This window comes from Panthera onca, chromosome F1, assembly GCF_046562875.1.
Source record: "Panthera onca isolate mPanOnc1 chromosome F1, mPanOnc1 haplotype 2, whole genome shotgun sequence".
In the NCBI taxonomy this organism is placed as follows: Eukaryota; Metazoa; Chordata; class Mammalia; order Carnivora; family Felidae; genus Panthera; species Panthera onca.
The window spans coordinates 62,531,762-62,549,567 of NC_138355.1; the positions used below are offsets into that span (position 1 = coordinate 62,531,762).

The 17,806-nt window shown below is 49.5% G+C and overlaps 1 protein-coding gene across 1 annotated transcript in view; it reads right to left on the reverse strand.

Annotated features, from left to right (window-relative positions):
- Nucleotides 1-17,242, reverse strand: part of UCK2 (uridine-cytidine kinase 2) — a 78,247-nt gene extending 61,005 nt beyond the window's left edge. The window contains exon 1 of the mRNA XM_060644423.3: nucleotides 16,768-17,242. Coding sequence (XP_060500406.1) covers nucleotides 16,768-16,866 — 99 coding nt within the window. The 5' untranslated portion in view covers nucleotides 16,867-17,242. The remainder of the gene's footprint in view (nucleotides 1-16,767) is intronic.
- Between the last annotated feature and the right edge of the window lie 564 nt (nucleotides 17,243-17,806).

Consider the following 17,806-nt stretch of genomic DNA (forward strand, 5'->3'; position numbering starts at 1 on the left):
AATGTCCATCAACTGATGAATGGAAAAGATATTGTGGTTTATATACACAATGGAATACTACGTGGCAATGAGAAAGAATGAAATATGGCCCTTTGTAGCAACATGGATGGAAGTGGAGAGTGTGATGCTAAGTGAAATAAGCCATACAGAGAAAGACAGATACCATATGGTTTCACTCTTATGTGGATCCTAAGAAACTTAACAGGACCGTGGGGGAGGGGAAGGAAAAAAATAAATAAAGAGAGAGGGAGAGAGCCAAACCATAAGAGACTCTTAAAAACTGAGAACAAAATGGGGCGCCTGGGTGGCTCAGTCAGTTAAGCGGCCGACTTCGGCTCAGGTCATGATCTCTCGTGAGTTCGAGCCCCGTGAGTTCAAGCCCCGCGCCGAGCTCTGTGCTGACAGGTCAGAGCCTGGAGCCTGTTTCAGATTCTGTGTCTCCCTCTCTCTGACCCTCCCCCGTTCATGCTCTGTCTCTCGGTCTCAAAAATAAATAAACGTTAAAAAAAAATTTTTTTTTTAAAAACTGAGAACAAACTGAGGGTTGATGGGGGGTGGGAGGGAGAGGAGGGTGGGTGATGGGCATCGAGGAGGGCACCTGTTGGGATGAGCACTGGGTGTTGTATGGAAACCAATTTGACAATAAATTTCATATTAAAAAAAAAAGGAAAGAAAAGGAAATTTCGTTTGGTCTGGCAGGCATTTATTAACGGACTATGCGAGGCACTGGGCTAGCAGACATGAGTCAGACCTAGACGCGTCAGCTCCGTGAGGTCAAGGGCTTTTTCTAACGCACTCCTACGTTCCCAGCACCTGCCGGAGGGCCTGGCACTTTGTAAGGAACCAGCGAGCATTTGCTGGATGAAGGAAATGAACGGAAGACGTGACCTGCTCTCTCGGGGCTAGACAAGGGTACACGCTTTGGGAGACAGTTGTGATCTGGATCTGAGGAGCGGTAGGATTTTGCTAGACACACGAGGGCTGAAATGTTTTTGACGACGTATCTTCTACGCAAGACCAAGTTCCCAGAGCCACACGAGTCTTGGTAACCCGCCAGCTATACAACATGCCTTGTCTCTACTAAAGTCATCAAATCGCTGACGGAAGAGGTAGGGAGGCTGACCATGTGCTGGTCACACGCTGCCCCTTGATTCGGTGGGGATCTCCACGGGTGGGTCCACTGAGCCATACAAAACGCGTACACTTTCCCACAGGTTCTTCTTTTTTTGTTGTTGTTACTTTTTCTTAATGTTTACTTTTGAAAGGGAGGCGGAGCGTGAGCAGGGGAGGGGCAGAGAGAGAGGGAGACACAGAGTCCGAAGCAGGCTCCAGGCTCCGAGCTGTCAGCACAGAGCCCGACGCGGGGCTCGAACTCACGAACCGTGAGCTCATGACCTGAGCTGAAGTCAGACGCTTAACCGACTGAGCCACCCAGAGGCCCCCCACGGGTTCTATTTTTAAATAGAAGGGTTTTTTTTTCTTAAGTTTATTAATTTATTTTGAGAGAGAGAGAGAGAGAGCATGAGTGGGTGAGGGGCAGAGAGAGAGAGAGAATCCCAAGCAGGCTCCACACTGTCATTCCAGAACCCGACGCGGGGCTCAAACTCACAAACCGTGAGATCATGACCTGAGCGGAAACCAAGAGTCGGTCGCTTAACCGAAGGGGCCACCCAGGCGTCCCAATTAGAAAGGTTTCTTTTTTTTTTTTTAATTTTTTGTAAACGTTTATTTATTTTTGAGACAGAGAGAGACACAGCATGAATGGGGGAGGGGCAGAGAGAGAGGGAGACACAGAATCGGAAGCAGGCTCCAGGCTCTGAGCCATCAGCCCAGAGCCCGACGCGGGGCTCGAACTCACGGACCGTGAAATCGTGACCTGAGCTGAAGTCGGACGCTTAACCGACTGAGCCACCCAGGCGCCCCTAGAAGGGTTTTTCTTTCTTTTTTTTTTTTTTTTTTCAACGTTTTTTATTTATTTTTGGGACAGAGAGAGACAGAGCATGAACGGGGGAGGGGCAGAGAGAGAGGGAGACACAGAATCGGAAACAGGCTCCAGGCTCCGAGCCATCAGCCCAGAGCCCGACGCGGGGCTCGAACTCACAGACCGCAAGATCGTGACCTGGCTGAAGTCGGACGCTTAACCGACTGCGCCACCCAGGCGCCCCTAGAAGGGTTTTTAAAAGGAATGTCAGTAAGCTGCTTTTTCTTCCCCTGTAACCACCCATTGTGAGACAAGTCCACCCAAATCTTTTCAAGAAGAGGTCCAACTTGACAACGGCAGGAAAGGACCACTGAGGCCTGCGGCAACGAGAGAACAGGATGACTGAAAGGTGGCCTGAGGGAGGGAGTGGCCAGCATCTGACCCGTTGGGGGGCCCTGATCCTCAGGGAAGCAAATCACGTCACATCAGTAAATGGAAATCAAACTGGCCCCATCGCCATCCGTGCCACCACACCTGGACACATCGGGCTCACACGTCCAGGAAGCTGGGCTGGTTGAAGTGGGCAGACAGCAGCACAGGGCACGAGCCACGGGTTCCGGCCGCTGCAGAAACGCCGCCACGGATAACCCCCCCTGCGTGCATTTTCTCCTCACATCCTACCAGCAATCCTCCAAAGCAGACATTACCTGCTCTTCCCAGATGTACAAACGGGTTCAGAAGACACAGATGAGGAGTAGTCGAGCTGGGATGTTAACACGAGCATGGCTGTGTCTGTTGCACCCCACGAAGCTGTCTGGCCTTGCAGCGGGAAAGCATTTTCCAGAAGAAACCAGGGAGCTGCGTTCCAATCCTTGCTTGAAGAAGAGACTTCATAAAGCCTCGAGTCTATCAACCATAAAGACTTTAATCCCCACTAAGACCTGTAAAAGGAGCCTCAGGGCAGGCCTGGGATTTTAGGTCTTCTTAGAGGACACGTCCAGAAATGTCCAGAAATGCAAGCTTTTCCACCTCAAGCATGACCTCTCCTGATCATAGCTTCTAGAGACCAAAGGGCCAATCCCGCGTGCACTCAGCTCTGTGTCCTTCAAAGTCAGCCAAGGAGAGCACCCCTTGCTTGCCTTTTCTTCCAGAAGAGTATTCACTGCCTCTCTTGCTTAAAGAGAATATTCACTGAGAGTATTCAAGAGTATTCACCGCCTCTCAGTGTTCAATACTATGTGTCAAATACTATTCTGTTCATTCTGTTTTCAAATATTTACCCTCTCTACCAAGGAAGCGGAGAAAAATAAAGCCACTGACTAGTCAAAATAGTATGTTTTGCCTCAGTAGAAAAATCAACAGGTCCTCAGGAGATATGCCTCACCCTAAACAGCAGGGCCCTTGGCCAATCTCCTCACCAAATTCAACTCACGGAGAAAGTTTCTCAGACGACCAATATGCCACACAACAGAAACACGCCCTAGGGACACCTGGGTGGCTCAGTCAGTTAAGCCTCCAACTTCGGCTCAGGTCATCACCAAGGCTCATGAGTTCGGGCTCCACGTTGGGCTGTGTGCTGACAGCTCGGAGCCTGGAGCCTGCTTCGGATTCTGTGGTTCCCTCTCTCTCTGCCCCTCCCCTGTTTGCGCTCTCGCTCTCTCTCTCTCTCTCTCTCTCTCTCTCAAAAATAAACCTTAAAAGAAAAAAAAGAAAGAAACACCTCAGAAACCCCCACAAAGACAAAGGACAGTCATTCCATAGCTGCTTCAATAAATGTCCACTGATTCCTAGGCACCTGTCGTCAGAGATGCCAACCCACAAGCCACACAAACGAGGCAGGGCCACCCCTAGCCCTCTGGATATATGCCCTGGGTTCTGAGTGCTATTCCTGCTCAGAACTACTTATTACCAATCCTATCATGAATTTGCCTCAGCAGTAAAGACCATAACTAGCCCAGGCTACAGGGTTTGTGGTTCTTTTATCAAAAAAGGAAAACGTTTTAAATACAGGCATCTCATGGGGCACCTGGGTGGCTCAGCCAGTTAAGCATCTGACTTTAGCTCAGGTCACGATCTCACAGCTCTTAAGTTCGAGCCCCACGTCGGGCTCCCTGCTGTCAGCACAGAGCCCGCTTTGGATCCTTGTCTCTCTCTCTCTCTCTCTCTCTCTCTCTCTCTCTCTGCCCCTCCCCCACTGGTTCTGTCATTCTCTCAAAGAAATAAGTAAACTTAAAACATTAAAAAAGTATCTATAAGCACCTCAGATCTTAACACTGCTGTCGTACAGCAGAAACTAGAGTTTATAATACATATAATTATATAGCATCTGTGTTGATGAAAGAACATCCATAATCCCAAAGGGACGACAGCTTTGGAAGGCGGCTGTGTCGTGTCAACTCTACGTCTCGACAAGGATGCATCGGGTTCCCTACAAGCCACACTAAACTCAGAAGCCAAAGGGCTGCCATGCCCTCACCCAAAGCTCTGCTCAGCACTTTCCTGGCTCCAATCCAAGCTACAAAAGGCCGGTTATTCAGACTAACGCAGGCTGCCCAAAGCCAAGACAGCTTTTCTCCGAAGACGATGGCTCAGTCTCCCCCTAAGATCCACAAGCATCGACTCAAACAAAATAAGGTGTCATTCCTAATAAGAATCTGACAAGATGTGAAGGTTACCCTCCAGCTGATTTGATTTTTTTAAAAAATGCACCATTGAGGCCGCCTCGGTGGCTCAGTTGCTTAAGAGTCTTGACTACTGGCTTCGGTTCAGGTCAGGATCTCGCGGTTTGGGAGTTCGAGCCCCTTCGAGCCCCAGGTCTGCTCCACGTCGCTGGTGCAGAGCCAGCTTGAGAGTCTCTCTCTTCACCTCCCCCACTCTATCTCAAAGTGAATAAATAAACTTTAAACAAACAAAAAAAAAAATTCAAAATCAGGCCCCTGGGCGGCTCAGCCGATTTAGCGTCCAACTCTTGGTTTCAGCTCAGGTCACGATCTCACAGTTTGTGGGTTCGAGCCCCACGTCCTGCTCTGCGCTGATAACGTGCAGCCAGCTTGGGATTCTCTCTCTCCCTCCGTCCCTCTCCCTCACTCTCTGTCTCTCAAAATAAAGTTTGAAACAATAAATAAAAATGCACCTGTAAACAGGCACCTAAGCCATCTAGCATGTACCCCTACACTGAGCTCTGTGACGGACAAGGTACCAGTCATCATCCTACCCAGGTAAAGGGACCTCACAAGGAAGGACAAATGTGAACAGTCAAGGAATAACTATCCACATCTCCCAGCAAAAGCCAAAGCAACCAGGTTTAAATGCTGAAAACTAGTATTAGACGAGGCAACCTAGCAAACAAGTAATGAATTCTTCAACCATTTATCCAAAAAGTACAGTAAAACCTTGGATTATAACTTGCTTGGGAGTGTTCCGCAAGACAAGCAATCATTGCTACCAAATTTTAACTTGATAAACAAGCGATGTCTTGTCATTTGTGACACCGAACATCACATGATCACCCCTGAGCCAATGGTTCTTGAAATTCGCCTTGATATATGAGTGCTTTGGATGACAAGCACGTTTCTGGAACGAATTATGCTCGCCAACCAAGGTTTTTCTGTAACTGAGTGCCTACAGTGTGCAGTTTTAAACAACGGGACCATGAGGAGGTGAGAGAGCTAACCACGCTGATGTCTGAGGGAAGTGCTACCCTGGCAGAAAGAACAGAGCCCATCTTGGGGACTTGGGGGTCTCTGCAAGGACTGTGGCTTCTACTGCGAGTAAAATGGGAAGCTACCTCGGGGTTCTAAGCAGAGCAGGGAAATTATTATCCAGCCTTCTACTTGAACGGGATCACTGGCCGCCATGAGAACGGAATGCACAAGGCCAGAGGCAGGACAGGGAGAGGAGCTAGGATACTACTGCCATGGCCCAACCCCAACATGTTGGTGGCTTGGACCCGGAGGGAAGCGGTGGAGGTGAATAGGGGCAGACTGAGGACAGACTTTAATGGTAGAACCAACAAGACTTCTTAACGGTCTGGGTGCAAATGAAAGATGGTGGTCAAGAATGACTCCACGGTTTAGATGGTGGTCAAGAATGACTCCACGGTTTAGATGGTGGTCAAGAATGACTCCATGGTTTAGGTCAGAGCAACCACAAGGATGAGGGCTGTCATCAGCTGAGATGCAGAAGAGCTGCAGGCTGAACACATGTGAAGGGAAGATCAGGAGTTAAATGTTGGCCCTACTGAGATTCCTGTTGAGATCCCAAGTGAAAATGTCAAGGATTTTGAAAAAGAGGCCCTTAATATTTGGCTATTCAACAAATATGTACGGAGAACCTACCTAGACTGGTTTTAGTTTTAGCCCATGTGTGAGCCTCAGGCAACAGTGAGGAAAAACAGTCCCTGAGACAGCAGTGGAGAGAGGAAGACAGACTTACATGAGCAAGGGCAACACAGAATGGGGGACATCCTATGACTGATGCTTTAGCAACACAGAAGAGGGACACTCCATCATGCCTGAGAGGACTTCCCAAGAAAGACCATGACAGGACGCCTACAGAAAGATGAGCAGGGGTTAGCCAGGTAAGGAAGAGGAAGGTACCGGGAGGGAGGGATGCTAGGAAAAGCAACAACATCTATGAGAGCAAGATACAGGGTCACAGGATCTACGGGAAACCCAGTTAATACCCAGTTGAAGTGAATGTTGGCAAGTGGCAGGGAATACCAGTTTCTCAGGACTCCCCCCCACCCCAGAAGGTCACAAATGCCAACCACATTATGCAGGTGTGGGTGGGAGAAGTACTTGGTAAGTGTGACCAGTTGTGAGAGAACAATTCAAGAACACTCGAGGCTAGCTACAGAATTGAAAAATGTTAAGGAATGAAAGGAGAGCCTTTCCTGTAGATGAAAATCCAGATACCCAGTAAGCAACTGGCAAAGCTGGGCTGGAACCCACAATCCCTAAATCAGTGGCCATACAAAGAGGCAACATGAAATACGAGTGCCGATACCGAAAAATGAATGGTCTGATGATTGGGTAACAAATCCTTTTACAAGTCTGAAGGTCTCCAGTTTTCTGTCTTTGACAAAATTAAAGGAGGTGAGTGGCAAGCTGGTTGACTCATAAAACTACACTGGATTCTGGGGTGCCTGGGTGGCTCAGTCGGCTGAGCGTCCGACTTCAGCTCAGGTCATGATCTCACCGTCCATGAGTTCGAGCCCCGCGTCGGGCTCTGTGCTGACAGCTCAGAGCCTGGAGCCTGTTTCAGATTCTGGGTCTCCCTCTCTCTCTGCCCCTCCCCCACTCATGCTCTGTCTCCCTTTCTCTCCCTCTCTCTCTTTCTCTCTCTCTGTCAAAAATGAATAAACATAAAAAAAAATTTTTTTAAATACATTGGATTCTGACACATACTTTGGAATGTAAAAACTGAGCGACCTTGATAGAACAAAAGCCTTTCCGTTCCCATCTAGTTATGTCAACAGCACTTCTCAAAGTTTCTATCTATACAAGAGAAAAATCTTATCATAGCCTTAAAGAGTAATAACCCACCCCGATACAGGCTATAACCATCAAGTTGCTTTCCAACAAAATTCTACCTTTTTCATTTAAGTATGTATCAAAGTGGGTATCTACTTGTTCTGATTAACTTAGGACAATAACCACAGTAACATAATCTGAAAGAAATTAATGCTGAGACTTCTAAGAATAGAAAAAACCTTCCAATGTACACATACATTTTGTTGCATAAGGATGATAGAATAATCGGGGCGCCTGGGTGGCTCAGTCGGTTGAGTGTCCGACTTCGGCTCAGGTCATGATCTCACCACTTGTGAGTTCAAGTCCCGCATCAGGCTCTGTGCCGATGGCTCAGAGCCTAGAGCCTGCTTCCGATTCTGTGTTTCCGTCTGTCTCTGCCCCTCCCCCACATGTGCATACGCACACACGTGCACTCTCTCTCAAAAATAAACATTAAAAAAGACAATACAATGATCAATAAAAGATTTTCAAGAATAAAAATAGACAAAATTAACTTAACATTTTGTGGGAAAAGTGGAACTGAAATATGATTTCATCGGTTAAACATCCGACTTCAGCTCAGGTCACGCTCTCACGGTCCGTGAGTTCGAGCCCCGCGTCGGGCTCTGGGCTGACGGCTCAGAGCCTGGAGCCTGCTTCCGGTTCTGTGTCTCCCTCTCTCTCTGCCCCTCCCCCGTTCATGCTCTGTCTCTCTCTGTCTCAAAAATAAATAAACGTTAAAAAATTAAAAAAAAAAAAAAATATATATATATATATATATATAGATGCAATGGGATAAAGAATCTCCAAAGCTTCTCATAGCAGTTAAGGATGCAAACATGTTTGAAGACCAGAGTCCAAATCACAAGTCAGGGCTCTTAGCATTGCATCCTACAAGCTCTCTCTCTATAGCCTGAGACCCACCAACCCGCACAAGGCAGACAAGGGCTCACCCTCCACTGTTGGGGAAGGAGGCATTCCTGGAGAACCCGAGGCTTCCTAGAGGACAGGCAGGGGGTGTGTGTTGAGACAGGACAGAATGGCCCTTCAGCTAAGGTGGGGAAAGGCCAAAATTTCAGACAAGATGGCATACTCACATACTGATTAAAGCACTAAAGAAGCACAACCCTACTTCGCCTGCACACATAAAACTCTTATGCTTCTACTGCGTATTATACAAGTCCTACGATACCGTTTCTACAAGTCACGCAAAGGGCATGTGGCAGAGCCTTCTATGAGGTGGGGGACCACATGGGGCAGGAATAAAACTGCAGGCCACCTGCTCCATAGGGTACTCAAGGTTACTACAGGAAGTATGGGAGGTTCAGAGACACTTTAGACACTTCTCCTGCAGTTTCATAGGCTGTAACCATGCGGAAATAAATACTTTTTTTCTTACACTATGGAAAGACCATTTTTAATAGCCAAGTAACAAAGCAAACTGATTTTTTTTTTTTTTTTTTTTTGCCTTACTGTCTCCCATCATCATTCAAAATTCTCAAAGCATGCGTGGTCCATTTTAGAACCAATGCCCCCGCCCCCCCCCCCCCCCAAGTAATCCAATTACTGCTTAGGAGAGGCCCAAAGGTTCAATGCTTTCTAGCATTCTTCAGACTTTTCAGGTTATTATGTTAAGTAGCCTATTGATGGTAATTTCTTTATTGTAACTACTTTGGCTTTCTCTGTATGAACTTTCATGTTCGCTTAATTCTTGCATGCATGTGACCTGAACACCCATTAGTTTGGTTTGGTTTTGGTTTTGGTTTTGTTTTTTTGGAGAGAGGGAGAGAGTGAGCCTGCACATGGGCAGAGGGGAAGGGAGAGGGAGAGAGACAGAGAGAGAATGAATCCCAAGCAGGCTCCTCGCTGGCAGCTCAACACAGGGCTGGATCACCACAGAGCCACCCAAGTGCCCCACAGATTAGTTACTTTCTGTCAACACCTGACAGCTGTTACACCTTTTCTCTGGTCTTTTAGACACTCCTCTCTTATTTTCATGTGATCTTTGCAGTTACTTGTTCATTTAGAAATCCTGCTCTTTCAAAAATAAACTTTGACTTGTTGTTTTATGTAGGATTGAAGGCAAAGAAATACATCTATTAAAAGTAAACGATCCAATTATCTGGTAAAGAGATTCGAAAATGTTTCCACTGTTAAGCAACACTGTTGCCAAAAACTATGTGTGCACCTGTAAACAGAAACTTGTAAGAACTTGTAAAATACTCCAGATAAGGATTTTCAGTGGAGTTTGAATTCAACTAGTTAATGAAGCACCTTGGTTTGCAAAAACAGCTGATGCACAAAGGTGAAAATTTTCTCGTTGGGTTTTGGGGGAGGGGACCATTGTGATTTGGTAAACACTGCAAACGGGGACTTTCTTGTTCTTGGATCTTTGAAGGAGATAACTTTTTCAAATAGGATGGTCTTTTAATCAGCATTCAAAAGACTAAACTTAGAACCAAGCCTTCATTCAGCCTTGTAGTCACCAAGACTAATATCACCATGATCATCCAACATCCATGAGTCACCACGTGTGAAACAAGATTTTTAAAAATAAAACACTCTTTAGTCACAAATAAAAAATATCTTAGTAAAATCAAAAGGTTTTATACCTTTAAAGAAACCATCATTTTGGGGCGCCTGGGTGGCTCAGTCGGTTAAGCACTCGACTTCGGCTCAGGTCATGATCTGGCAGTTTGTGGGTTCGAGCCCCACTCTGGGCTGGGCTCTGTGCTGACAGCTCAGAGCCTGGAGCCTGCCTCAGATTCTGTGTCTCCCTTTCCCTCTGCCCCTCCCCTGCTCATGCTCTGTCTCTCTCTCTCTCTCTCTCTCTCTCTCCCCCAAAAATAAACATTTAAAAAATTTAAAAATAAAGAAACCATCATTTTAACTCTTTATACCATTTTTCTGTTTGATAGCTCTTATTTTTGTGTTTTATAGAGATTATGTTCATGTAATTCATATATACATGTACATGATACATCATGAAAAAGAGATGGTCAAATGCTTTAGTAAGCTGACTTACTGATAAAAGTGATTTGATGATATTAATTGAAATTAAAAAAAAAAAAAATAGGGCGCCAGGGTGGCCCGGTCAGTTAAGCATCTGACTTCAGCTCAGGTCACGATCTCACAGTTTGTGGGTTTGAGCCCCGTGTTGGGCTCTGTGCTGACAGCTCAGAGCCTGGAGCCTGCTTCGGATTCTGTGTCTCCCTCTCTCTCTGCCCCTCCCCTGCTTGCACTCTGTCTCTCTGTCTCGAAAATAAATAAAATGTTAAAAAAAGTAAAGAATAAAACTAAAAATTAAATAAAAAATAAATGAATAAAATAAATTTTTAAATAGTGGTTTAATGGACATGAAAACACACCTGAACGCGCGCACACACACACACACACACAGGGTACCCCCTCCAAGCTTTTCCACTGGTTTAAAACACTGAGACCCACACCTAAAAGACCTCAGAGATCTTGAATAGTCCAAGAGCACCATCTCAGATCCCACCAGCAACAAAGACCAGGTCCTCAACAGGGAAACTTCCCAACACAATCTGTCCCCAGCACAGAACTTCGTGAAAGCAACACCCAACAAAGAAACAAGGACATCAGGCAAAAGATCTCAGCAAGGGCTACCCAGCCAGCCGGAGTCAGGTGACCACAGAGAGTGTGCATCAGAAGCCACACTTCAAAGACATTCAAGCAAGGAAGGAAAAGGAAGGCAGCTGACCACACAGGCACAGCTGGGGACAACAGGCAGGCGGCACGAGAGGAACACACAGGAGCCCTCAAGATCTGCTAGGTCTCCTTTCCTCTACCGGGCTCCGTGTTAGGCGCTGGCACAACCAACAACGTTCTTGGGCAGAGGGAAAGCCAGGGGTGGGGTGCAGCCTGTGTGGCTGCAGCAGAGAGAGCAAAGGGGAGAGGGGCAGGAGGCCAGCAGAGCCACATTGCGCCAGGCGTTCGTTGATGGCCACGGCAGCAGTTTGGGGCGGCAGAACGCACACAGTGCCAGCTCTGAGAAAGCCAGTGGGACCAACCCAGTCCCCGGAATTCTGGGAGAACCTAATGGAAGGAGGGTGCGGAGTGAGCGGCCCGGCGGGAGGGGCACAGCCGCTGAAGGGTCCAGGAACAGGGTGATGGAATCAAGGGGATGCAGGCCCACGGCACGTTCCAGATGCTCCAAAAGCAGATGAGTCATGGTCGAGCTAAGGGGAGGTGACAGCCCAGACCTCTGAGGGCACTGCCGTTTGCCCTCTTGGTCTGTGTTACTCATACACAGTCAGACCAACCTCCTTGCTGCTTATGAAGATAGCTCAGAACAGACATGCATCTAGGAAAGGGAAAATCCGGACTCCGATCCAAGCTGTATCCCTTACTAGCCACCGTCAGTCAAGTCAAAAACTCTCCTAACCTCATGTCTTCCATTGTTACCCATCAACAGGGAAGACAGCCGCCTGCCTGACTTCAAAGGGAGAGCGAATCAAATGCTTTACAGATGAACTGGCTTGGGCGGGGGCGGGGCACCAGGCTGGCTCCAACGGTGCAGCACTCGACCTCGGTTTGTAGGTTTCAGCCCCATGTTCGGAGTAGACGTTACTTTAAGAAATGAAGAAAATCTTAAAAAAACAAAACAAGAAAAAGAGAATCTGGCTTCATGGTAAAAGTGGTTTAAGCAACATTCAACTGCAAAATACTGATAGACTTTCTCTCACATATCCTCACATCCCAACTTCTCCTCAAAAGCACTTAATTCAGGGGCGGCTAGGTGGCTCAATCCATGGCGTGTCTGACCTCGGCTCAGGTCATGATCTCACCGTTTGCGAGTTCGAGCCCCACATCGGGCCCTCTGCTGTCCCCCTCTCTCTCTGCCCCTTCCCCCACTTACGTGAATGTGCTCTCTCTCAAAAACAAACAAACAACAAAAGAAGCACTTAATACGGTATTCTGCAAAATGACCTTCACTCAACAAATACTTATTTAGTGCATACTAAACAAATGCTAGGCTCTGGTTAAGCAATACCAATGCATTAGGGTTCAGGGGGCTTTTTTTAGAGTTTGGTCGTTACAACATGCATCACAGAGGTAAACGTGGTTTCAACTGTGGCTCCAAATCCTAATTCAAATAGTCTTATGAATCAAATAACAAAGGATAATTATAAGTCTTGGTCTGCCTAATGCAGCTCAATCAACACCTAACACCAAACAGCAGCACCGTACCAAACACTGACGGGGCCGTACTGACGGGGACGTGAAGGCCCAAATACTCGAGACGCTCTCACAGAACTTCTAGTGCAGTGGGGGAGGCAGTCAACAAGCAGTCTACAAACAGCCAGGCGCCAAGGCAAAATGTCGGTAAGACTATGGAAGCACGGGAGACAAAAAAAAACAATTCTGATTAAGGAAATGAATAACAAAGTCCCCTGGAGGAAGTTATTTACAGAACTGAAGGCTTAAAAGGACTGGAGGCCATTCCAGAGAAGATCCTAAGCAAAAGTTTAAGTGAAAGAGGTTCCGTACGTGTGTCTGTCTGTGCACGTGGGTGGGGGAGAAGAGGGGAAAAAGAGACAGTCTGGGACCACATTAGGGGATCTGCACTAGGCTGAAATATTTGACCAGTAGTCTGGGCAACGGAGAGTGGTCCACGATTTCCAAAAAGGAGAGGGACATAATCAGAGCTATAGGCAAAGAAGCCCACTCTGATGGCGGCCATTGAGAAGCGACTTTAATTGGCCAAGGAAGAAACCACCGAAAAAAGACAGAACGGCATCTACGGTCAGGGACATATATGTGGGCAGAGAAGTTGAGGCTTTTTTTTTTTTTCCCCTCCTCCTGTGTGACTTCTTGCTCACCTAGACCTGTCCTTTCGGAGGAAAGCAGGAGAATCTGGTTAACATAGGTCAGAATAACCTCCTCAACCCACCACAATTTTACCATGAGTCTTTAACAATGACTCACCATGTCAGCCTGGCAAAGCTTACTCGCAAGTTCTAATTCGTCATTTTTTTTTTTAACGTTTATTTATTTTTGAGACAGAGAGAGACAGAGCATGAATGGGGGAGGGTCAGAGAGAGAGGGAGACACAGAATCGGAAGCAGGCTCCAGGCTCTGAGCTGTCAGCACAGAGCCCGATGTGGGGCTCAAACTCATGGACCGTGAGATCATGACCTGAGCCGAAGTCGGACGCTCAACCGACCAAGCCACCCAGGCGCCCCTCGTCGTCATTTATAAAACAAACTAAAAAATGTGATAGATGGAGCTGCAATCACTTTTTTTTTTTTTTTTTTTGCCTGTACAACCAAAATAACTTAGTCTGAGATACAATTTTTGTACTTAGGGCGGCCACAACAGAGACAAATCTGAGCCCTCAAGAGAAGCTGAACAGGGAGTTGATTTTTCTTATAAAGGAGGGGTGCAGGAGGGGGGAACAACCAAGATCTACAGGGCTGGGCCAAGAGTACAGAGCAATCTGCATTTCCATTTCCCTTTGGGTCAAGTACGTCTGAAACCAGTTCACGGCCATTTCCCCGCAGCCCTTTTCCAAGGCGAAGGCTGTAAACATGTGTTTTCCACCCTCCCCCCCCCACCTTAGTCTTACTCTTCGTCCTCAGTCAATTCTTCCTTAACAAGGCAACAGCGGGGATCAACCAGCATCAGTCCAGAACTGGGTCCGCCGCTAAGTACATCACATGGATACATTTTTCTATTCTAGAAGTGATGAGACTAAGTGTTGGACTCCAGGGACTGGACTCTGAGGTTCCTCCTGGCTCTAAACTGTCAGTTTTGATGATGTTCTGAGACCCTTTGCCTTGCCCAAATCCTTTTAACAGACACATAATAAATACCCGAGGAAGCGGAGGACCAATCTTGCTGCCAGATCCTCGTGCACAACTATGTTCAGATTTCAGATTTCAGACTTCCAAAGGGGGTCCAGCCTGTTGGTGCTGCACATCCTCTAAAAATACTTTGAATTTCTTTCAGGAAAGGCACTAAGGCCTGGAATAAGAGAATCAAGATATAATCACAGCAAATGAACTCCTACATGGAATTACAGAAGTCCAGTGCTCCCTTGGGCTTTTTAAAATAACAGGGGTGCCTGGGTGGCTCAGTGGTTAAGTTAAGCATCCGACTTCGACTCAGGTCACGATCTCGCGGTTTGTGAGTTCGAGCCCCATGGGCTCTGTGCTGACAGCACGGAGCCTGGAGCCTGCTTCGGATTCTGTGTCCCCCTCTCTCTCTCTGCCCCTCCCCTGCTCATGCTCTGTCTCTTTTTGTCTCTCAATAATAAATGGGTGTTAAAAAAAATCTTTAAATAACAAAACAAGGATATAATATTCTTAAACAATGACACAGTATTTATTAATGCCCAAAATGTACAATATGCTTTACACTGTTTCCTTTTTTTTTTCCCTTCCAGTGTGACTTCTTGTTCTCTCTAGACCTGTCCTTTCAGAGGAAATACAAGAACCTGGTTTTGAAAAGACTCCTTCTTCAGAGTTACTATAATCTTCCTCCTCCATGAGAACCCCAGGAGCAGGGCTCACTACTCGTTCCCATTGGACACATTACAGAAGTAACACGACTTACGCGGAGTATCAGTTGAGACCAGATGATGACCGATGAACCCAAAAATAAGGAGAATGGAGTTATTTCACCGCACAGGGTCTGCTTCCATGTTTGGAGTGACTATATCATTTAGATGATTACCAAGGACATGGTTTCTAAATGCCACACTCATCTGCCAGTTTAAGTCTCCCTCCTCCCAGGAGGACTGAACCTCAGGTTAACGATTGGGGCGAGCTACGTGCCAGACATGTGCTATAGGAAGGAGCGCTGGGAATACAGCCATCAACAACAAAAAGGCCCCATGCAACAGTCGTAGGCTACACAAAAGAGGGGGGGGGGGGGCAAGAATAATCCTAAAAGAACAGGGAAACCTTCCTGAAAGTGCTGGCCTCTACCTTTGCTTCTAAGAACCAGCAACAGCGCTGGCAGAGAACATTTAGCAGCCTGAAAACGCATTCGGCCGGGGGGGCAAATGCCACATCAACTTTGGGGACCTAAAAGCTGCCAGATTCCTCGCCCTGGGAGAGAGAGACAAGATGAACTCCATCAATAAAGAAGTTTCCCAGCGCCAGCTGCCGGGTCTGGGCCCCCGCGGGGACCCGGAGGGGAAAACGTGGAGCCAAAATGGAGGAGGGGCTCGGGAGGAGTCGGCTGGGGCGCGAGAGCCTCGTGGCTCGCTCCTCATGGCGCCAACCAGCCTCCCCGCTCCGCTCTCCCCGGCCCTGGGAGGCAGCATCCCACCTCGCCAAACGCGGCGCGCACAGCCCACGGCTCGCAGGCTCGCCAGGAGGAGCCCATGCTCCCAATGCAATGGGGAGCTTGCTAAACGCCGAGGAAACAAGTACCCACATCTTAAATGCAGTAAAGGGGAGCGAAGAAAGAAACATCTGCGAGGTCTCCACCCTTCTCCACCTGCAGGAAAGGCCCGGGGTAAAGCTAAAAAAGCATTTCCCTCGTTTTTTCTTGCTTGGCTGATAAAACAAAGACGGGCTCCTGAGGGGGGTCGGACGCCCTTAGGACTGACCCCTTTCCGTGCACCCACGACGCTAAAGCCCCTGCAACCGAGGAGCACGCACGGAGCCAGAACAACTTTCTCATTGAAACCGGCCACGTTTCTGCTCATAACCATACGGAAGCCGTATTGTCATTTGGTCCATGTCACCGCACGTAGCTGGCGCTCAGGATTTTCCCCCCAAGAAACCCCCGCAGTCCCCAGCCCGACACGAGCTCCCTTCCCCGGGACGCCGCCTCGCGCGTTCCCGCAGCCCTCCAGGTCGGGCTTCCCGGCTCGCCCCGCCCCCGCGGCCCGCGCTGCGCCGCGGGGCGAGTTCCCCCACCCCACCCCCCACCCAGGCGGGGCTTGGGGGAGGGGGCGCGTCGGGGGCTCCCCGGCGACCCCGCTTGAAGCCCTCTCCCCCCGCCCCCACCGTCGGACTCGCAAAACAATAAGCATCCGCTTTCTCTGCCCGTTCCCCCTAGGAGCCCGGCCACGAGTTACCGCAGCGGAGAAAAAGAGCGAGCGGGCGCGCGCCAGCCCTGCGACCCGTGGCCGGCGTACCCCGGGGGACCGCGATGACCGGAATCCCCGCCCGCAGTCCGCGCAGAGGCGGGGGTGGGGGGGGGGTGGGGGGAGACACTGGGCGCTGGAGCGCGGCCAGGAGCGGAGGCGCGCGGGCCACGCGGTGGCTGCAGCAACTGACACGGCCCGCGGCCGCGCCACATGCGCCGCCGCCCGGCCCGGGCCCGGGAGCGCGGCGCCGCGACCCCCCGTACCTTGCCGCTGGCCGTGCCCCCGCTGACGCCGATCAGGAAGGGCTCGCCGCCGTTGGGCTGCTGGTGGTTCTGCAGGGTCTGCTCGCTGTCCCCGGCCATGGCTGGCGCCGCCCCTCCTCCCGCTGCTGCCGACGGACGCACGCTCCCCGCCCGCGCCCGCGTCGGGCTCCCCCGCTCCCCGCAGCCGCGGCTGGGGCGCTGCCCGGGTCCCTGCGAGCCGCGCGGAGCTCGGCCGTGGGGCTGCCTTTCCCGGAGGCGCCGAGAGCCTGCCTCTGCCCGCAGCGGCCGGCTCGGTTTACAGCCCAGGCGGAGGTCAGCGTGATGCTGCTGCTCCAATCCGGGCGGGCAGCGCGCTGCTATTCGCCGAGGCGGAGGCGGCGAGGCGTCCAGCCCCAGCCCCCGCCCTTCCCGGGCCCCGCCGCCGCCGCCGCCGCCGCCGCCGCCGCCGCCGCCCGAGGTCTCCCGGAGAGGTGTGAGGCCGGCCCTCCTCCCCCCGCCCCGCTGCCCGGTTAACCCTTTCCCCGACGACCTCCGGCGGACCGAGGGACAGGGCACACGCGCCCGGCGCTTTCACGGGGTGTGCTCCGTCTATTTCGAAGGGGGGCGAAGAGCTACAAGGGCAGATCGGGTAATGGGGGGACTGGCAACGCCCCGGGCTTGGGAAGCAAAATCCCAAGGAGCACGGGAGGTTAAGAGGAAGCGAAGAGTGGGGACAAAACCGAAGAGACTCTTAAATATGGAGAACAAACGGAGGGTTACTGGAGGGGTTGTGGGAGGGGGGATGGGCTACTTGGGGAAGGGGCATTAAGGACTCCACTCCTGAAATCCTTGTTGCACTCTATCCTAATTTGGAGGTAAATTTTAAAAATAAAATTAAAAAAAAAAAAAAAAGATGAAGCAAAGAGTTAATGTCGTTTGCCCATTATTCAGGCTAAAAACTTGTGTTTTCCCCAGATGAAAAAATTTCCCCCTCCCGTTTGCCAAAATATGTCAGCGGCCAGCTCTAAATATTTCCTCTCTTGGAAACACCATCCTCCTT